The sequence below is a fragment of the Stomoxys calcitrans genome, chromosome 3 (assembly GCF_963082655.1).
Source record: "Stomoxys calcitrans chromosome 3, idStoCalc2.1, whole genome shotgun sequence".
Lineage (NCBI taxonomy): Eukaryota > Metazoa > Arthropoda > Insecta > Diptera > Muscidae > Stomoxys > Stomoxys calcitrans.
In genome coordinates this window covers 192972421-192995694 of record NC_081554.1, presented here as the reverse complement: position 1 = coordinate 192995694, position 23274 = coordinate 192972421, and the positions used below count along the sequence as shown (strand labels likewise).

General features: G+C 38.7%; 1 protein-coding gene across 1 annotated transcript in view; it reads right to left on the bottom strand.

Moving 5' to 3' along the window:
• LOC106081113 (uncharacterized) overlaps nucleotides 1-23274 on the bottom strand; it is a 285863-nt gene that overhangs the window by 43889 nt on the left and 218700 nt on the right. The window contains exons 11-12 of the mRNA XM_059365759.1: nucleotides 8314-8464; nucleotides 8059-8201 (exon numbers count right to left, since the gene is read on the bottom strand). Of these exons, the coding sequence (XP_059221742.1) occupies nucleotides 8059-8201; nucleotides 8314-8464 (294 nt within the window). The remainder of the gene's footprint in view (nucleotides 1-8058; nucleotides 8202-8313; nucleotides 8465-23274) is intronic.

Genomic DNA, 23274 nt, shown 5'->3' with positions numbered 1-23274 from the left:
GCCCCCTGACCTCTCACTGAGACTCTCCGCTCACTACCGCTGATTGTCCTCGACTGCCGTTGCAGCTACTGCGTGTGGAGCATTCCAATATCCGATTCCTGTTACCGCGCCCGGTAGCTTGCAGCTAAGCCTTCGTGACATTTATGAACACCACACAGATCGGACCGCACTATTCCAGTATGTGTAGTGCTCACAGCTATTCCGGCACGGGATATTAGTTATGATTGGAATTATTTATGTCCATCGAGCTCCACAATAAAGATGACGTAAACCTTATTTAGATGACGTAAACCTTTCGCTAAAGAGCATGAAATTCGAGCTTGGCTACAAAAAGTTGGATCTTTATCATTGTACTAAAACTTTATTGTTGAGAACAATGACTGTTCACAGTTCCTTAATAGAATGTTTGGAGCCAAATTTGTGTATACTACGAGCTTAATTTGTATGCCTTTTCTACTTTTTATGAGTTCTGAGGTTTTTTTTCAAGTGTTTTAAAGAGTAATTACCAGATTTAGTTAAAAAAAAATTAATTACAATTTTTCCAATTATATTTTGTGCAGTGTTATAAAAAGCTTTTTAACATCCACTGCGTACAGCAGCAAAACAAAAAAAAAAAAAAAAAAAAAAATTAAACCAAAACAAACCTCCACAAATAAAAATCAATTTCGAAGTTTATCCACACATCTCTGGCTATAGCAAGCATTCATAACCACACTATGGTGGTATCTCCCTTCTTCAAAACAAAAACAAAACAAAAAGAGAAGAGAAGAGAAGAAATCAGTTAGCAGATTTACTAAATTGCATTTGGAAATTACAAACAACAGCTGCAACAACAAAAACACTAGCAATTATGAAATGCGATAATAGTCTTCTTCATGGTGCTGGAAGTTCAGCACCACCCACTAACAAAACTGCCATAAACAGAGCAACAACAACAAAAAAATTTGAATGCTAAGAACTGAACATTATGCAGTGAATGTAGGACAAGTGTAGGAGAGAGGGCTGAGTTGAAGATTGAAATATAGTGTAATAGACAAATATGGGTGCAAAATCCAATTTCAGTGATTTCTACAGTCTCAGCAACATTGCTCAACTCAGCTCTCCGCCACCCAACCACTCCACATCAATAACTACTTTCTCTGTCAACACAGCCACCTTTCTCAGGCAAATTCAACAAATAACAGCCTTTACAATGGCTGAGGTAACGTGTGTGTTGTTGTTGTTGTTAGTATAGCCCACAGCCCCCCAAGTAGTCGTAGGCATTATCGTTGCATTCGTGATTGTTATTACTTGACTCGGCTTTGATGCTGCTGCTGCTACTGCTACTGCACGACTGCAGCAGCAGTAGCCGTAGTTAATAGCATCAAGGCAATCACATTTATGTGCTCGTGTATGTGTGTGTTGCATGTATGCGGATGACTGGCTGGATATGTGCTTTAATTTAACTCAGCTTTGAGCATTTCAACTCATACCTCTTCCTTTAGGCTACAGTGCCAGTGCAAAGTATGAATGTGTAATTTTATATTTTCCTGTTTGGCTGTGTGTTTGAGGGTTTTGAAAATGGTTTATGTGTTCGAGTGAGTTTGTATGTGTTTGCTTATCACAGTGTACATGGTTATGCTCTTTTGTATGCAACTGCTCAATTTAATTATTTATGACAACAATTTCATGAATTTCATTAAAATCCACAAAACGCGACCAACATGTGGAAATATTTTTGGGTGCTGCACTTACACACAAACACACACACACATTTTAGCAGGCAAGCATGTATATTCACATATTTTGCAGCAGTCAGCAATGCACAATGGGGTGAATTTAAGGAAATTGTGGTTTCCTCCTTAGAGCAAAGTTTTAACTCCAAGATTTAATAAGGGAAATAAATATAAATTCCTTATGGGTGCATAGTAGTTAAACCATGGGTGTATAGTCGCCCACAAAATGGCACTAGAAATTGAGCTTTAAGAACTGCCATCGATTTTCTTAGCGGTTCAAAGGTTTAATGAGGTTGGGGATCCATTAAGTTTACATTCGTGTATAGTAGCCCACCCATACAGTCTAAGTTTATGTAAAATGGCCCTAAAAATTGAGTTTTAGGAATAAGCAGTGAAAATAAGTAAAAAGGCCGGGCCGAACTTTGGATACCCACCACCTCGGGTTTATATGTAAACCACCCCTTGTCATAGTCCGGGGAAAAATGCATAATTTATGCCCCCACAACAGCTATATCGAAATATGGTCCGATTTGGACCAAATTCGACATGGACATTGAGTGGTCATTTTTCAATTTTGTAGAACAAAATATTGGTCTTTTTGGTAGCCATATCTAAATATAGAACCGATCTGAACCATATATGACATGGATGTGGAAAAGCTTAACATAAGTCACTGTGTCAAATTTCAGCGAAATCAGATTATAAATGTGCCTATTATGGGGCCAAGCCTCGAGAGATCAGTCTATATGGCAGCTATATCCAAATCTAAACCAATCTGGGTGAAATTGAACGGGGATATCGAAGGGCCTAACACAACTCACTGTCCCAAATTTCGGCGAAATCGGACAATAAATGGGCCTTTTATAGACTGAAAACAATAAATTGAGAGATCGGTCTATATGACAGCTATATCAAAACCTGGACCGATCTGATCAAATTGAAGAAAGATGGCGAAGGGACTAACACAACTCACTGTTTTAAATTTCTGCAAAATCGGACAAAAAATGCGCCTTTTATGGTCCCAAAGCCTTGAATCGAGAGATCGGCCTATATGGCAGCTATATCCAAATCTGAACCGATTTGGGTCAAATTGAAGAGGGATGTCGAAGGGCCTATCACAACCCACTGTCCACAACTCACTTGCACCTTTATGGGCCTAAGACCCTAAATCGTCGGATCGGTTTATATGGCAGCTATATCCAAATCTGGACCTATCTGGGTCAAATTGAAGAAAGATGTCGTGGGACCTAACACATCTTACTGTCCCAAATTTCAGCAAAATCGGATAATAAATGTGGCTTTTATGGGCCTAAGACCCTAAATCGGCGGATCGGTCTATATGACAGCTATATCCACATCTGGACCGATTTAAGCCAATATTGCAGAAAGATATCTAGGGGCCTATCACATCTCACTGTCCCAAATTTCGGCGACATCGGACAATAAATGGGCCCAAAATTTAAATCGAGAGATCGGTCTATATGGCAGCTATATCCGCATTTGAACCGATCTAAGCTAAATTGCAGAAAGATGTCGATGGGCCCAACACAACTCACTGTTCGGCGACATCGGACAATAAATGCGCCTTTTAAGATCTCAAGACTTTAAATCGAGAGATCGGTCTATATGGCAGCTATATCCAAATCTGGGCCCATCGGCACGAAATCGAAGAAAGATGTCGACTGGCCTAACGCAACTCAATTTCAGCAAAATCGGATAATAAATTTGGCTTTTATGGGCCCAAGAACTTAAATCGGCGGATCGGTCTATATGGGGGCTATATCAAGATACAGTCCGATATAGCCCATCTTCGAACCTAACCTGCCTATGGACTAAAAAAGAATCTGTGCAAATTTTTAGCTCGATATCTCTATTTTTAAAGACTGTAGCGTGATTTCAAGAGATAGTCTGACAGACGGACGGACATGGCTAGATCGTCTTAGATTTTTACGCTGATCAAGAAAATATATACTTTATAGAGTCGGAAATGGATATTTCGATGTGTTGCAAACGGAATGGCAAAATGAATTCACCCCCATCCTTCGGTGGGTAGGTATAAAAAAAAAAAATTCCACGCAAAAACGGCTTTCTGTAACATTCGTTGCTCCTCCATTTCCATTCTTCGAACTAAGCCTGATTTTTGCCATTTATGGTATGTACCAAGATTTGCCTTTACAACTTTTTGTACAAAGAACTGTAGTGTGTTTACCCCAGATAGCTTTCGAGTGTGAATTTTTTCGCCCACTGTGTTTCAACAGCGTGAATATGCCACTTGTATTGCATTTCATCTCTTGCCGTTGATATCTGTCTGACTATCTGTCTATAGGTTTGTTTGTCATTTCGCCAGTCACAGCAACCCGGAGCAATCGTGCTGTCGCATTGCATCCTTGCATCCCAGTGTCTCTCACTCTCTGTGTTTGTTCGCCTGTGAGCTTATGTCTGTCGCTGTTCATCTATCTGTCGGCTCATTCGTGGTTGCCTTAAAGCGTTTCAGTGGTTTTATAGTTTGCTCCCTTAGTTGTTGCAGCTACTTCTACTGTTGTTGTTGTTGCTGCCGGTGGTTATTTGGCTGTTGGTTCCTTCCTCCTCCGGTTCTACTGTCGTATATTTTGCTGTTGTTGTTGTTGTTGCTGTTTTATTCCTAAAGTGTATGTGTTGCGCGAGTCGAAAGTTCGCATTGAATGTACAAAGTTTTATTGCTCATTGCTGTTTAACGTCATTTTGTGCCGACAGATATTTCGGCTGCATGCCAGCACACAAACAGACAGATACATGCACACACACACACCTATAGTCGAGTGCATGTGTATTCTCATAGTTACATACATTCATAGATATATTCATACTTGCTTTTACAATTTTATGGTTATTTTCAATATATCCGCTCATTCCTTGAATTCGCGTTTTAAAACGAACAACAAAAGATGACAACGTCATCTTGCATTTTGTGACAAAAAAGCAGGAAAAATTGCACTGGGAAAAATTATATTAGGATAAGGGAGCAACATTTGGGAATAAAATCTGTATATGGCCATAAGTATTAGCAATGCAAAGACAAACCATTGCGTGCTCCATGGAAAATGGAATGCCAAAATGGTAGCGAAAACCTTCGCTAATGAAACCATTGTACGATCAGGAGTATCGGAATGCTACTGAAGTCAAGAAAGCAGCATCTAGCTTCAGAAACCCAGCAGACAGTAGCAAAGAGGGATACAACAAGTAAAATCGTGCCAAGTTCGGCCGGACTGTATCTTATATACCCTGCACCATGGATCGAATTTGTGAAGTTCTTTGCCCGATATCTCTTTATGGCACACAAGAGATAATGGATAAGAATTGCTATCCTATTTGAGCTATACCAAGTTATGAACCGATTGAGTCCATAATTGGTTTGGCTGCTGCAGACCAAAGTTGAAGTCATTGTGCAAAACGCCAAATCGGATAAGAATTGCGCTTCTAGAGGCCCACAATGACTTCAGACCAAAGTTGAAGTCATTGTGCAAAACGCCAAATCGGATAAGAATTGCGCTTCTAGAGGCCCACAATGACTTCAGACCAAAGTTGAAGTCATTGTGCAAAACGCCAAATCGGATAAGAATTGCGCTTCTAGAGGTCCAAAAAGTAAAATCAGGATTTCTTGTATGACTTTTAATATACGTGTAGATATGGTCTGGATCGGTTTATAGCCTGTTACAGCACCCATATAAACCGATTCAGACCATATCTAACACGTATACTAAAAGTCATACAAGAAATCGTTGTACAAAATATCAGCCAAATCGGATATGAATTGCACCCTCTAGAGGCTCGAAAAATATAATCAGGAGATCGGTTTATATGGGAGCTATATCAGGTTATGAACTTATTCGAACCATACTTGTCACAAATGTTAAAAGTAAAAAAAAACACTTCATGCTAAATTTCAGCCAAATCGGTTAATAACCGCGCCCTCTGGCGGCTCACGAAGTGAAGATCCGAGATCGATTTATATGAGAGCTATATCAGGTAACGAACAGATTTCAGTCATACTTGACACGACTGTTGGAAGTTAAAAAAAAAACATTACGTGCCAAGTTTCATCCAAATCGTATAAAAATTGCGCTCTCTAGCGACTATGTTGTTCTCATACAAATCGATTGACTTCTTACATCGATTTGTATGGGAACAACATCGCCCATTTACAATCCCAACCGACTCACACTAATACGAAGTATTCGTGCAAAATTAAAAGCTACTAACTAACTACTAAATTTCTCATGAACATTCCACTGAGAAACATGGTATACTTCCCTCATATCAATGAGTGCAGTCCGATTAAAGTTTAAGCTCACTTTAGCTTCTTATTCGGTTTGTCTGAAGTATTGCATGAAGTGTTTTGTTATGACTTCAAACAAATGTGGTTTTAATTGGTCCATAACCTGATATAGCTGCCATTTATTTATCATTAGTTTTGTTTCCAAGATATATTCGCTTTAATGATTTTTTCGCTTCCGTGGTATATTATTTCAGCGGCGTGTTTGCTTTCGTGATTTATACGCTTCCGTGATTTATTCGCTTCTGCGATTTATTCGCTTCCGCGATTTATTCTCTTTTGCGATTTATTCGCTTCTCCGATTTATTCGCTTCTCCGATTTATTCGCTTCTACGATTTATTTGCTTCTGCGATTTATTCGCTTCTGCGATTTATTTGCTTCTGCGATTTATTCGCTTCTGCGATTCATTCGCTTCAGCGATTTATTCGCTTCTGCGACTTATTCGCTTCCGTGATTTATTCGCTTTCGCGATTATTCGCTTCAGTGATTTATTCGCTTCCGCGATTTATTCGCTTCGGCGATTTATTCTCTTCTGCGATTTATTCGCTTCTGTGATTTATTCGCTTCTCCGATTTATTCGCTTCCGTGATTTATTCGCTTCTGCGATTTATTTGCTTCTGCGATTTATTCGCATCTGCGATTTATTCGCTTCCGCGATTTATTTGCTTCCGCGATTTATTCGCTTCCGCGATTTATTCGCTTCTGCGATTTATTCGCTTTTACGATTTTTTTTACTTGTGCGATTTATTCGCTTCTGCTGTTCATAAGCTTCCGCGATTTACTCGCTTCCGAAGTTTATTCGCTTCTACAATTTATTCGCTTTTAAGATATATCCACATTCGCGGTTTATTAATTTTTGTACTTTATTTGTTCACGAGATTTATTCGCCCGCGCGATTTTTGTGCTCCGATTAGTTCTCTTTTGTGATTTATTCTCTTCCGCGTTTTCTTTGCGAAACCATTTTTTTCGCTTCTGCGATTTATTCGTGTTTTCGATTTGTTTCCTTCACCAACATATTTGTTCCAAAATGTATTTCCAAACTTTTTTTTCATTTTCGCGATTAATTCGCTTTAGATGTTTATTTAATCGCTTTTTGAATTTATTAGTTTCCGCGATTTAAGCGCTCTCATGATGATGTTTTTTTCGGTTCTACCCTCTGTTTGACGCTTCAGTGCTGATTATATCCTCACTAAAGTTGGCGACATATGTGAAGTATTTAGACCATATTAAACTATTGTAGATATGTGCACGGCATACCATTCGTATCGCCTGTAGAAGGGTAATCCCTTATCACTGAACTACAACTTGAATTCAGAGCACTTATTACTCTGCGAAGGAAACTCTTATAAGGTAATACTTCCTAATTTTCTGGGGTAATTTTTAGTTTTGGGATTTTTCGCTTTTGGGGATTTTTGTTTATGACTTTTTTTCGCTTTCGCGTTTTCACACATCCAAAGTTATTGGTATGAAGAAATCTTATTTGGTTTTACCTAAGTAATTTCAAATGGTTTAATGCCCCCCTCGATTTTTTGTGATTATAGCGCTTTCAAAATATTTGACCATATATTGTGAAGTATTTTTCCCATTTAAGCTTTTAATGTTTAGTTTCAAAATACTTAAGCCCACTCTTCAGGGAGTCAAACTCCTTACACATTGGCTATCGGATTCCCTGCTGCTTTCATATTTTGAGTGTACAATTATGGGCAATAAATGATTCTGTAATTTTGCGGTTGCTGCAAAATGTAATGATATTTATGGTCTCTTAACTCCTGTCTCTAGGATTTTTCGCATTGCAATTCGCGTTGCTCCTTTTATTATTAAGCCATTCGGCTATAACTTCATATAAATTGTAATGTAATTGAATGCTTGTGGAGTAGCAGGAGCAGGAGCAGAAACGGACAGGATAATTGTTTGGCATTGGCATTTTGCGAACAAAGGAATTCTCGAGGGAAAATAAGCGAATAAGCGAAATATCTGTGTAAACGAGTTTCAGGAGTTAAGAAAATCAATTGGAGCTTTGGCGAACTTACCATATAATCGTATAATGCCATCCGTTTCACCACGTGGATTTTTTGCCACACACTTGTAAATGCCATCATCGCCGCTGCCCACATTCAGTATGGTTAACTTCATATGGGTCTTGTACACAGGCACTCCCACACTTGATTCGACTCTACAATAAGTTTGGGGGAAAATGAAAATCAATGAAATATTATTTTGAAATATGAAACAATTGAATATTGATTTTTATTTTGATCTTTTTGCTATAATTGCGAACGACTTACTTGTATTTGGTGGAATCATGTATAATTGGTCCCTCACCTCTTGTCCAGTAATTGAGTGAGGTGGGATGTGCTTCGGTGAAACATTCGATTGTTACATTGAAACCTTCTGGAGCGCCCACCAGTTGATGGGGTATCAATAGCATGGGTGGAACTGTAGAGATAAGAGAGGGAGAGAGAAAATAGAGAGAGAAATTAAAAATAAGATATATAAATTTAATATTAGTTTAAGAAAAGAAAAAAGAAATGTATTAAAATTATATAACACGTTTAAAATCTAGTACGAATGGTACTGTATATTTTACAGAACAAAACGATACAGTACTATTTAATGTAAAGTACAGAACAAAATTCGTTACAGTACTGTATAACATACAATATGTTACTGAATAGTATGTAATATCGTGTATCATATAGTACTGTATATTATACAGTACTGTACTATACAGTATTAGGTTTTGCTTTGTATTAACATAAATTTAGTGCAACGAATGAATAAACAGAAGAATAGGTCGACAGGCACGGGGAAGGACAGACAGGCAGATGATCAGATGGACAGACGAACGAACATACATAGTCAAGGACTAACGTAAATACGACGAAGCCAAATTAGACAATAACTGCGCCTTCTAGCGGCTTGAACAGTGCAATCGGAAGATCCGTTTATATGGGAGCTGTATCAGGTTTTGAACCGATTCAGGCCATATTTGGTACGTATCAAAGGAGAAGTCATTGGCCAAAATATCAGCCAAATCATATAAAAATGGCGCCCTCTAGGACCATACTTTGCACAGGTTTTGAGAGTCATAACAACATTTTATGTGCAAAATTGTAACAATTGATTTTTTTTCTTTGGTGTTTTTTTTTATTATACCCACCACCGAAGGATGGGGGTATATTCATTTTGTCATTCCGTTTGCAACACATCGAAATATCCATTTCCGACCCTATAAAGTATATATATTCTTGATCAGCGTAAAAATCTAAGACGATCTAGGCATGTCCGTCCGTCTGTCCGTCTGTCCGTCTGTCCGTCTGTCTGTTGAAATCACGCTACAGTCTTTAAAAATTGAGATATTGAGCTGAAATTTTGCACAGATTCTTTTTTTGTCCATAAGCAGGTTAAGTTCGAAGATGGGCTATATCGGACTATATCTTCATATAGCCCCCATATAGACCGATCCGCCGATTTAGGGTCTTAGGCCCATAAAAGCCACATTTATTATCCGATTTTGCTGAAATTCGGGACAGTGAGTTTTGTTAGGCCCTTCGACATCCTTCGTCAATTTGGCTCAGATCGGTCCAGATTTGGATATAGCTGCCATATAGACCGACCCTCCGATTTAGGGTCTAAGGACCATAAAAGCCACATCTTTTATCCGATTCCACTGAAATTCGGGACAGTAAGTTGTGTTAGGCCCTTCGACATCCTTTGTCAATTTGGCCCAGATCGGTTCAGATTTGGATATAGCTGCCATATAGACCGATCCTCCGATTTATGGTGTTAGGCCCATAAAAGCCACATTTATTACCCGATTTTGCTGAAATTTGAGACAGTGAGTTTTGTTAGGCCCTTCGACATCCTTCGTCAATTTGGCCCAGATCGGTTCAGATTTGGATATAGCTGCCATATAGACCGATCCTCCGATTTAGGGTCTAAGGGCCATAAAAGCCACATCTTTTATCCGATTCCACTGAAATTCGGGACAGTAAGTTGTGTTAGGCCCTTCGACATCCTTTGTCAATTTGGCCCAGATCGGTTCAGATTTGGATATAGCTGCCATATAGACCGATCCTCCGATTTATGGTGTAAGGCCCATAAAAGCCACATTTATTACCCGATTTTGCTGAAATTTGGGGCAGTGAGTTGCGTTAGGCCCCTCGACATCTTACTTCAATTTGGCCCAGATCGGTTCAGATTTGGATATAGCTGCTATATAGACCGATTTCTTGATTTAAGGTTTTGGGCCCATAAAATGCTTATTTATTGTCCATGTCGCCGAAATTTGGGACAGTGAGTTAAGTTAAGCTCCTTGACATACATCTGCAATATCGCACAGATCGGTCCAAATTTAGATATAGCTGCCATATAGACCGATATCTAGGTTTTAGGTTTTGGGGCCATAAATACGCATTTATTGTCTGATGTCGCTGAAATTTGAGACAGTGAGTTTAGTTAGGCTCTTCGACGTCCTTCTTCAATTTTGCCCAGATCGATCCAGATTTGAATATAGCTGCCATATGGACCGATATCGCGATTTAAGGTCTTGGCATCATAAAAGGCGCATTTATAATCCGATTTCACTGAAATTTGACACAGTGACTTATGTTAGGCTTTTCGACATCCGTGTCGTATATGGTTCAGATCGGTTTATTTTTAGATATAGCTAGTGTACTTTTAGTATTTGGTCCAAATCGGAACATATTTTGATATAACTGATATGGGACATAAGGTATGAAATTTCCACCGAATTTTGATGAAAGGTGGTTTACATATATTCCCGAGGTGGTGGGTATCCAAAGTTCGGCCCGGCCGAACTTAACGCCTTTTTACTTGTTTTTTTTAATTTTTTTTTTCTGAATTGGATTCCCTATTCGCAGAACATCACCGATCTAAGTTCTTTTACACCGTAGTTACATTTGTACGTACATACATTTTTACATACATGCATGTAGATATGTACAGACTCTTGGAAGTGTAAGTACAAGTTTTGTTTTTTTTGTTGCTCTCGTTGCGTGTGCATGGAATGGTTATTGGAGATGAGCGCGTGAGTGTAACAGCACTCCCCCTCATACGATCACCCGAAGTGTTTTTACAATTAGGAGGTAATGATAGGGATAGATTGTTAAGGTGACTATTTACGTATTTACATAAGAATGATTTTTATTAGGTTCACTCAAGATTTCTTTACATATACTCTCGAGCAAAAAAATTTAGTTAATTCAGATACACGTCTTTTGGTGTCACGCACTCATCTCCATTACATGTTGTCACTTGCCAACACAGATTTTTGCGATTGATTTTGAATAGTTGATTGGTCCGAATTTTACAACAATTAAACATTATGTATTCCAATGGAAGTAATTTCGTATATGTGCATGAATATACATATTGTCGTACATTATGCCAAGGTCAGAATCAGCTTCGAGTTAAGGTTTGCTTTGTCTTCAAAGTCTGTCAATTATTCTGTTCTAAATTCGGCTTCAACACGTTAAAGTGAAGTTTACTCCGGCAATTTTTTTTTGTGTGGATAGTGACAAATTACAAAGTGAAAGAGTTAAACCACCAGTTTTAAATAAAATAGAACCCGTATAATCTTCTTTTTGGGTTTCGATGAAATCAATGGAGGAATAATTGCAACGCATCTGAAGCCGTGACATTTTTTTTGTGGAGAGGAAGAAATACAAGTTTTTTTTTTCGGTCTTTTACATCACAGAAAGGATAACTCCATTTATTTGTGTAATTTGTTACGTTCAGTCTCTCGGTTTGGATAGCGAATACAGGAGGCTACGTACCACGTGAGTCTCACGGGGACCGAGAGACTGAAAACTATAACTAACCACCCAAAACGCCAAGAATTCTATCACAGTGCAAAATTTGTCATATTTAAGACCATGCTGATTGCCTTATGGAACTAGAACATTCTATGAACCCCGCTAAAGTATATGACGTCATATTTTTGCCTCCAAGTGTCTAATTTGTCCTGAATCTTCGTTGGACCCAACTCCCCTAAATATTCCTAACGCCATGTTTTTGCCGTCCACGTGTTTGAAGTAACAAGGAAGCCATTTGAAAAGAAAAAAAGGAAGCCATTTTTAATAAGCCACACCCCAAGGGGAAACAACTTTAATAAAAATATAAAAATTCTAAACCTAGCTAACAAAACCTACTTAAAATTAACCTAACATGAACTTAAACCTACATAATTGCCTATATTAACATCTAATTTTTCAAAAATTTGCCTACCCATAAAATGGACAACCAGGAAAAATTGTTCTTACCTATAAAATTTGCCTAAAAATTTAAATGTAACTAAAGTTTTAAATATTGCACTTGAATTTCATAAAGATTGCACTAAAATTAATTCTAAAGACATTTTTAAGTTTAAACTACGATATGAATCTATAACTAAATTTAACGTAAAACTCATTTTTTTCTAACAGTCATTATACTAACATGTATCAACACACCATATAGATCATATTTAAGCTTCACCCCCCCTCTAGCTCATCATCATCAATCCAGGACGGAGGCCTTCATGCAGCATTGACGTGGGAGCAGGCGGTATATAAAAACTGTAAGTCTGATCGTTTTGATACATGGTAGACATTTTTATTTGATTTTGTTTTTGTCCTTTCTTCTTTCTCTATGACCGCTATTGGTTGTTCTGTAGAGAAAGACGAAAGCTAGAAAGCTCTCTCTTTTTCTTTCATTGCCATTTTTTTTTCTCTATAAATATATAAGCTAGAATTTAATTATGAGACATGTGAGTTATAATAAAATGTGAAATATTTGGAATTTGAATATGAGGACTTAGATTTTTGATGTGAACTTCGCAAGCAGACTGTAGGGGTAGTGCTAAAGGGGTTTTTCTTAATTTCTTAGGCCATAGAAAAACCATGGATGGGAGGGTTATGAGGCCAAGAGTAATGCCATCTTACTCTTATGTATTGTGATTATTGTGAAAATTGTATTAAAACCATTAAGGGCACTTTAAGCGCGCGTGATATTTTTTTTATTTGTGATGCTTCGTCATTCCGAGGGAACAAGTACCCCGCCCACATCTCCCGAACTAGCTAGTCAGCCGAGCACGCGCGTGACGTTCCAATCGATGACAAAATTCTTGGTATTATCTGTCTTTTTGACTGCGGTTTTAGATTTAGGGGCTTCGCTGAAATCCGAGCTGCCAAGTAAGGTAAATTTGGGACACATTACAAAATTTCACGCAAATCGAATAATAGTTGAGCTCTCTAGAGCGTCAAGAAGTATAATCCAGAGGTTGGTTAATATGGGAGCAACATCAGGAGGTAAAATGATTTGAACCATATTTGGCACCGATATCCTGAATTAAGGTATTTTGGTCACAAATAACGTTTTTATTACCCGATTTTGCTGAATTTTAGTAAGATGAGTTGTATCAGATCCCCTGTGCACTCTTTCCCAATATGGTGCTGATTGGATCATATTTGGATGAGCTGCGTTACACCCTCGAAGTCTGTGCCGGATTTGGCCTAGATGGAACCATATTTCGATATAACTGCTATGTGCTCATAAATGGTGCGTTTTCATCTTATTTTGTCGAAATGTGGATAATATATGGACCTGAGGTGGTCGATATCCAAAGTTTGACACGGCCGAACTTTATGATGCCTTTTTACTTGGTTTTGTTAATTTTTAACTCATCTCCTTATTAAACCATATTCCAATTTGACCCATTTGTGCATTTTGTCCATGTAGACAAGAAAAGGCCACACTCTAACCACTAAGGACTTAACTTGGCACTAATTTAATTTGATTTGATTACTTTCTGCTTTGCCTTAGCCAAGGACTGAATTTGCTTAATTCTTATAATCTCTAGCTCTCCTTCTGCGTCGCTCAAAAGACAACATGACACCATGATGATAAGGTGAAGCCCTTGTTTTTCATCATGTTCCTGGGCTGATTCTACAAAAGACTTGGTAAAATCAATTATGGAAATTAAATAATGCAAAGAAGCATCAGCAACTTACAAACCGCATTCACCGCCTGCTTTTCTTACATTTTGTGAAAAGCCACCAAAGATAAAGGCCGGAGAAAATAAGGGGCGCAGAATAACCGCAGCCTAAGAAAGATGTCACCATGAATACAAAAGAAAAACTTTGCTTTCTTTTGGTTTTTTTTTTTTTGAGAAAACATTGTTGGTGGAGAGGTTCTTTTCAATAACCCATGCCAACCGCCATGGTTTCTAGGCATACTTGACATGAAGTAGTTCTTAGTAGTGAAGTCATGGCTTAAGATAGTTTTTTCCTCTTCGCCTCCACTCCCTTGCACCATACATACTTTAAAAGAAATTTTCATTTAAATAAGCATCTTGGTTTTTACATAATTCCTTGGCACTTTTGTTCACACTTTAGCATGGCACTCACTCTCCACACACACACACCTTTAGTTAGTTAGGGCTTAGTGCTGTTGATTATACTGTCTCCATATAGGATAGAGAGGGAGAGATAGCTGAAGTGTAACCGGAAAGCCACAAAACAAATATTTCCGTTTCCTATAATTCATAAGTAAGCCATGGCATTTCTTGTGCAGTTTATTCACTTTTTTCCCAACTTTTTTTCTTTCTTGAAGCTGACACTTATGCTTGCAAGTCGCAAGGCTCCAGTGAATGTCATCTAAAGGAAATTGTAAGTGCTGAGAATATTTTGAAATATCTTTTGAATAGTTGCAAAGAAAACTATGAATGCATTGCTGCGAGAGAGCACAGTGTTTCTTTTTTTAATGTTATGAAAATATTTTCATACCCATCACACAAAGGATGAGGGTATATTGAATTTGTCATTCAGTTTTTAATTCATAAACAAATAAAAGCGTGGTAAGTTCGGACTGGCCTAATCTCGGCCCAGCAAATAATTTTTAAATTTCTTATTTCCTTAATATAACGCCAAGCCCAGCTTCTAGCTAAGCTTCTCGTGACAGCAATGAACACTACACTGACGGACCTCACTGTTCCATCCTGTGTGGTGCCCACAGCTATCCCGCGCCGGGAGTGCTACTTAGTGGTGTCGCTTTGTGGCAAGCCAGCCATTCGGACTCGCCAATAAAGTGGAGGTTCCATATTATTGAGCTTAACGGCATTTGTATACCCACCATCTAAGGGTGGGGGTATATTCATTTTGTCATTCCGTTTGCATCACATCGTAATATCCATTTCAGACCCATGACTGATCAGCGTAAAATCTGAGACGACCTAGACTTGTCCGTCCGTCTGTCCTTCTGTGTGTTGAAATCACGCTACAGTCTTCAAAAATAGAGATATTGAGCTGAAACTTTGCACAGATTCTTTTCTTGTCCATAAGCAGGTTTTAGTTCGAAGATGGGCTATATCGGACTATATCTTGATATAGCCCCCATATAGACCGATCCTCCGATTTAGGGTCTTAGGCCCATAAAAGCCACATTTATTATCCAATTTTGCTGAAATTGGGGACAGTGAGTTGTGTTAGGCCCTTCGACACCTTTCGTCAATTTAGCTCAGATCGGTTCAGATTTGGATATAGCTGCCATATAGACCGATTCTCCGATTTAGGGTCTTAGGCCCGTTAAAGCCACATTTATTATCCGATTTTGCTGAAATTTGGGACAGTGAGTTTTGTTAAACCCTACGACATTCTTCGTCAATTTCCTCAGATCGGTCTAGATTTGGATATAGCTGCCATATAGACCGATCCTCCGATTTAGGGCCACATTTATTATCCGATTTTGCTGAAATTTGGGACAGTGAGTTTTGTTGAACCCTATGATATCCTTCGTCAATTTAACCCAGATCGGTTCAGATTTGGATATAGCCGCCATATAGACCGATCCTCAGATTTAGGGTCTTAGGCCCATAAAAGCCACATTTATTATCCGATTTTGCTGAAATTTGGGACAGTGAGTTGTGTAAGGCACTTCAACATCCTACGTCTATTTGGCGCAGATCAGTCCAGCTTTAGATATAGCCCCCATATAGACCAATCCGCCGATTTGGGGCCTTAGGTTAATAAAAGCCACATTTATTATCCGATTTTGCTGAAATTTTATCTCGATCCTCTTATTTAGGGTCTTAGGCTCATAAAAGCCACATTTATTATCCGATTTTGCTGAAATTTGGGACAGTGAGTTGTCCTAGGCCCTTCGACATACTTCATCAATTTGGCTTAGATTGGTTCAGATTTGCATATAGCTGCCATATAGACCGATCCTCAGATTTAGGGTCTTAGGCCCATAAAAGCCACATTTTTTATCCGATTTTGCTGAAATTTGGGACAGTGCGTTGTTTTAGGCCCCTCGACATCTTTCGTCAATTTGGCCCAGATCGGTCCAGATTTGGAAATTGCTGCCATATAGACCGATCTCTCGATTTAATATTGGGGGCCCATAAAAGGCGCAATTATTGTTTGATATTGCCGAAATTTGGGACAGAGATTAAAGTTTAACCCCTCCACATATTTCTGCAATTTGGTCTAGATTTCACCGAAATTTGGCACAGTGACTTATGTTAGGATTTCCGACATCCGTGTCGTATATGGCTCAGATTGGTTTATTTTTAGATATAGCTACTAAAAAGACCAATATTTTGTTATACATAATTGAACAATGACTTGTAGTTATTAGTATTTGGTCCAAATCGGATCATATTTCGATATAACTGCTATGGGACATAGGGTTTTCAATTTTCACCGGATTTTGATGAAATGGCGGTTTACATATATACCCGAGGTGGTGGGTATCCAAAGTTCGTCCCGGCCGCATTTAACGCCTTTTAACTTGTTTTTAGTTTTATTTTTAATTATTTTTCTACTTTTTATGGAATCACTGTTCCTTTGGTTTTTTCCCTGTCAGTGGCTGTTAACACAAATCCTCTTTCATACAAAGCTTGCCATATGAATTCGTACAGGATTTTTTCTGTTACATAGAGACAGATGTAAAAACAAATAATATGGTAATTTCCAAATGCATGGTAGTTATTGTGAAAGGTGCCCCAATGATGTAGTTTCCTGAGCAGTTCTGTTCAAGCATTATGTGCTTCTTGATTACAAAAAAAATATGAATTTGCCACCTAGCAAAGTATTGACAAAGTACTATGGACCACTACCATTCACAAAAGGTACTGTAGTCGAAGATGTAACCATCCAAATCAGTGGAAAATAATATAAAAGTCTATGGAAGATATAATAATAAGGCATTGGCTTCTCAAAGAGGGCAAAGACCGACCTAGTCCAAGAGCTTTTTTTTTGCTACACCAAACCACCTTTGTTGGCTGCTTGACTTGTGTATAGGGGTGTGTTTTTGCTGCTTCCATGGAAACCTTGTCGTTTGTTTTTTGTCATTAACTTTATTACCTGTCTCCGGGAAGGGGGGCTCTTTGCTGTCTGCTTTTTAGGTTTTTGATTTCACCCCTTTCTCAAAAAGAAAAAGGACAACCATCCTCATTGTCATTGTGTCCATCCAACGGAATTAACTCATCACAACTTAAATATGAACAGACGCCTTAGGTCTGATACTCAACTCGGGCATAAGTTTTCATTCTAATTACCGCCTCTCTATTTAAGTAGTCCATCCTTTTTATGCGAAGGATAATTTTTTGCTGCTCTTTCTCTTGAATTTCTTTGTGTTGCGTTTCGCTGTTGTTGTTCGTCACAAAAATGAGCTCGGGCAAAAATATTACAAATTCATTTATTTGTTAAGTGGGTTTAAGTGATGTGTCCTTTTGGCCAAAATGTCCTCCGGAGGATGAAGGAGGAGTGAAAAACAAGCAATTATCCTTGTGCTTCTTTTTTTTTTTGTGAATTTTCTCGCTGTTTGTGAATTTGCATTAATATTTAAGCATAACAGAAGGCTGTATAATTTGAATTGCAGCATTTTTAAGGGGAGATTATTTTTAATAAATTATTTTTGTACCCTATAGCAAGGATGACGGTGTTGAAGTGTTTATGGGCATTTGGCTTAAATCTCAGAATGTTATAGTGGTTGGGAAAAACATTAGTCGAAAGTCGATTCCAGATACGAATGTTTTGAGCTAAATTAAATTCCCTCTGTAATGCATTGTCCTGTCCGCTGGCCGATCAATTACAAACGGGTGGGAGATCCTGGAAAGTTTAGTATTTCTGACGAACATCCTTATATCAGCAATAAGAAGGCGAATGTCACCATGAAAGTGTCGATAGAAAAGCGCCAATCAACCATTATTACAACCACGTTCAAGGAAAGCAATAGATTTGGATACCCTTCTGCCATCAATCAAAGCCATCGCTTCCTCTGTACACGGTCTCGTAACTCCAAGGATGATTTGAAGCTCCAGCCCATATATGCGAGTTATATACCATTTTCGGCTTTTGAAAGTGCTATGTAAAGAAGATCAGAATGAGGGAAGTAATTCTTGCACCGTTAAAGAAAGCCTAAGCTCTTGAATGCGCTTCCGACACTTCGAATACAACATTTATATTGTTGATAGGCAGAGATGATCCTTATGGGCCAGCGAATCGTTTGTGTGACATCAAACATCGATTCATTCAACCCCACTCAGAAATTGCCAGCAAATCCTGGCGGAATGTATTGTCCATAATCCGCTTTTTGTCCTCAATCTCTCGAAGACTCGGCCAATGGTCGAATAAGTACTAATGACAGAGATCACGGGCATTCGCAAAAGAGTAGATCAGATTCAATGTCTGACTCAACAGATTTTTGAGGATGAAAATAAGAAAATGGGAAGGAGAAAGAGTTGGATGAGAACTCATCTATAACGACTCGAAGAAAGCTGAAGAAAATCTAACGCAGCCATACCGATAGCAAATGCGACAAGCGTTGTTAATAGTGCACCCTGCCAGACCCTATCAAATGTCTTGGAGATATCCAGAGCCACAATCTACCCTCACCAAACTAGAGGATTGAGCGACTACAATGTTTCGACATAAATGGCATGAGGTCGTCACAGAGCGATTTCTGCGGAGCCCATAGATTCTAAGTACCTCACAAGACCTCTACTACGGACTCCAACATTCAATCCATTCAAGTATGGCTCGAATTGGTCCATACCCTTATATAGCTCCAATAGCATAGAAATTCTTATCCATTACCCTTTGTTGGCCTATAAAGATAGACCGGATAAAGAACTTAACAAATGTGATCCGTGGTGGAGGGTATTTTTTTATACCCACCATCATAGAATAGGAGTATATTAATCTAGTCAACAACATTCAAAAACTATGCCAAGTACTGTTCAAATCGGTAATGAACATGATATAGCTCCCATATAAGCCGATCTCCCGATTTTGCTGAAATTTTGCCAATTTGATCCTTGCTGATATCGACGTTAATAAATCTCCCTATCCGGACGGTATATCAACACTTGTCCTTTGTAAGTGTTCTTCGACGCTGGCTCGTCCACTACGCAATCTTTTCAACCATGCTTACCTTGCGGGAGTTTTCCAGGCGAGTTGGAAGTTTGCGAACGTTCAGCCCATCCCCAAAAAAGGTGAGGTGAACAACCCTGCGAAGTACAGGTCAATTGCGATATGCTCCGCGCTCTCCAAGATTATGGAGAGTATGGTTAACCATCGTCTTGTCAGATACTTAGAGTACAATGGCCTTCTTAGCGATAGACAATACGGGTTCCGCAGAAATCGCTCTACGGGAGACCTAATGGCATTCTTGTCAGAACGATGGAGTCGCTCTACCCACCAATTTGGTGGGTAGTCTGGCACGGTGCACTTTTATCAAAGCTTGTCGCTTTTGGAGTCGGTAATAACTTCGTTCGATTAAGATCGAGCTCTTCACAGATCGCACTATACGAGTTATTGTAGAAGGGTTCTCATCCGATGAGTATATATTGACTGCAAGTGTGCCACAAGGCTCTGTCCTTTCCCCTTCCCTTTTTCTAATTTTCATTGACGATCTATTGGGGCGGACTTCGAATCCAGTCAACTCATTTGCCGATGACAATAGTCTGTGTCATTCATATTCATTCGACCATAGGTTCAGTCCTCAAGAAATTATAGACAGGAGGCGCATTATTGATAAGACGCTCTCCCAGGAATAGTTGGCCAATTCCTAGTGGGGTAGAATGAACAGGGTAGACTTTAACTCACTGCAGACGCAGTGCTGGTTCTTGTCTCACAAGTGATTCACTGACCCACTACAATCGTTAATATCTATCGACGGTTTAGATAATGAGCATGAAGATACAATGTGATGTCCTTTGGTCAAAACACGTATTAGAAGTGTCGAAAAAGCATTCAAGTGTTAAATCTTTCTTAAGCGGTGCAGGAAGTATTTCATCTCTTCTGATCTTCTCAATATCTAGGTAGGTAGTACATCAGGCCGAGGATGGAATATAACCCTCATATATGGGCGGGAGCTTCAAAATCATCCTTGGAGCTACTTGACCGGGTTCAACGGAGAGAAATGGTGTTGATTGGGGGAAGTAAAGTATCCAACTCTATTGTTTCTCTTGAACATCGTCGGAATGTGGGTAACCTTGTATTACTCTATCGTTATTTTCATGGCGTGTGCTCCAGGGATATTCGTCTTTTTATCCCTGACGTTTGGATGTTCACCAGGAATACAAGACTTGCCAGGAACTCATACCTGTTTGTGATTGATTGGCCAGTCGACCGAACCATGCATTACCAAGAAATTTCATTTTTCGTTCGAACCATTCGTATGTGGAAACGACTTCCAGCTAATGTCTTTGCCACCGATATTGATGATCAGAAATTTAAGACGAATATCAAAATCACTACTCCCTCTTTCCCACAACCAATCCTTAACTTTCCTTATTGCCAACGCAATGCAATGCATATATAGGGGACATCCCCTGCGTGCTGGTTACGTGAAAAACAATAGTGTTCTGATATCACTTTCAACAACTGCGTCAAGTACGGTCCAAATCGGTCTTTAACCAGATATAGCATCCATATTTTAGCAGAATCCATGGTGGTGCGTTCCCAAGATTCGACCCGGCCGAACTTAGCACGCTTTTACCTGTTTTACCCACCACCGAAGGATGGCGGTATATTCATTTAATCATTCCACTGGCAATACATTTAAATGTCCATTTCTTGATCAGCGTAAAAATCTAAGATGATCTAGCCATGTCCGCCCGTCTGTCTGTTGAAATCACGTTACAGTCACTAAGAATGGAGGTATTGAGCTGAAACTTTGCACAGATTCTTTTTTTTGTCCATAAGCAGGTTCAGTTCGAAAATGGGCTGTATCGGATTATACCTTGATATAGCCCCCATTTAGACCGATCCGCCGATTTAGGGTCTTCGGCCCATAAAAGCCACATATATTATCCAATTTTGCTGAAATTTAGGACAGTGAGTTGTGTTAGGCCCTTCTAGACCCCCCTTCAATTTGGCCCAGATCGGTCCATATTTGGATATAGTTGTCATATAGACCGATCCGCAGATTTAGGGTCTTAGGTCCATAAAAGCCACATTTATTATTTGATTTTGCCAAAATTTGGGAAAGTGAGTTGTGTTAGGCCACTCGACATCCTTTTTCAATTTGGTCTAGATCGGTCTAGATTTGGATATAGCTGCCATATAGACCGATCCCTCGATTTAAAGTTTTGACGCCATAAAAGCCACATTTCTTATCCGATTTTTCCGAAATTTGGGACAGTGAGATGTGTTAGGCCCTTCGACATCCTTCTTCTATTTGGCCCAGCTCGGTTCAGATTTGGATATAGCTGCCATATAGACCGATCTCTCGATTTAAGGTTAAGAGCCCAAAAAAGGCGCATTTATGGTCCGATGTCGCCAAAATTTGGGACTGTGTGGTCTTTCGACATCCTTCTTCAATTTGGCCTAGATTGGTCCAGATTTGGATATAGCTGCAATATAGACCGATCTCCCGATTTAAGGTTTTGGGCGCATAAAAGCCGCATTTATTGTCCGATGTCGCAGAAATTTGGGACAGCGAGTTAAGTTAGACCCCTCGAAATATTTCTACAATTTGGCCTAGATCGATGAAGATTTAGATTTACAATTCAGAATATTTTTAAGGATAATAGGAAAATTAGTTATGGGCCCCTAAAAGTAGGCAATATTTTGAAAATTCCAAACCGTTTGCCGATTGCCATATTATTTTTTACTCTTCTCCGCTTATGTTATGAAGTGTTACCATTTGGTCGTTGTTGCTCGTTAGTCTTGAATTTAAATTGGTGTCTTTAAATTTCTTAGCATCCCCGTTTTTTCTGGTTTCCTCTACATTCTCCATTGTAATGATTTTTGACTTTGTACTGTTCACATAAGTTTTTTTTGGTCATAAATTAACATTAATTACCATACAAACATTCAATGAGGTCTGAAAGTGATGCCACTTACAACACTTAATAAGGAAAAAAAATCAAAAATACGTTTCGTTTCTCTTTTAATTCAAAGCTGTTTATAATTAGGATGTTTATCAGTGCTCTTCGACACTGGTCGCCTTAGGATGATGAAACAAGCATCAAGGATATGCGAGTACCACTTGACGATGTAAGATAAAGAAAGCAAAGCTTAAAAAGAAATCGAGGAAAAAAGTGTTTAAATATGGCAGCAACTGTTGTTGTGGTTATTATTGGGGTTTTTGTTAGCTTCGGTAGTTTGTTGTCGTTAATTAACTTACGGAAGTGGAAGTTCGTTATTTGCAACATCCCACAGTTGCTACTTGCCAAAGTTGATAATTTCTTTTATATCCGTTGTAGACAATGAGTTAAATGCTTCTTTTTTTACCACACTCCCTGCTACGGTATTGTTTTACTTCAAGTTGCTTTAGATTGTCCTGTGGTCTTGGCTATTTGTTACGGGGAGTTACTTTCTTTTACTTTTTATCTGCCAGAGCATCCTTTTTTTCTTGGGTTTTATATCAATTTTGTTGAAGCTATTTACTTTTCATCACCATCATCATTGCCTGTTGAAATAGAAATGTATGGGTAAAGCAACAATGGCTTGCTCGAAAAGTTACACCCGATATTCCCACACAAGGACCAAGGATAACAGCGTATGATTGGAAAGATGGGATGATATGGAACGTGTACCATTCTTGTTACAATTTGCCTCAATGGCTTTGATTTGTTATTGTTGTATGGTTGTGGTTTTGTTTGGTTATTACGGGAACCAGAGTTGCCAAATACCATAATTTTAAATATATTTTCAAATAAAATTTTCTTAAAATCAAAGATTGATAAAAAAATGTTAAATTTTATAGCCTATTGTTTCTTCCTACATATTATA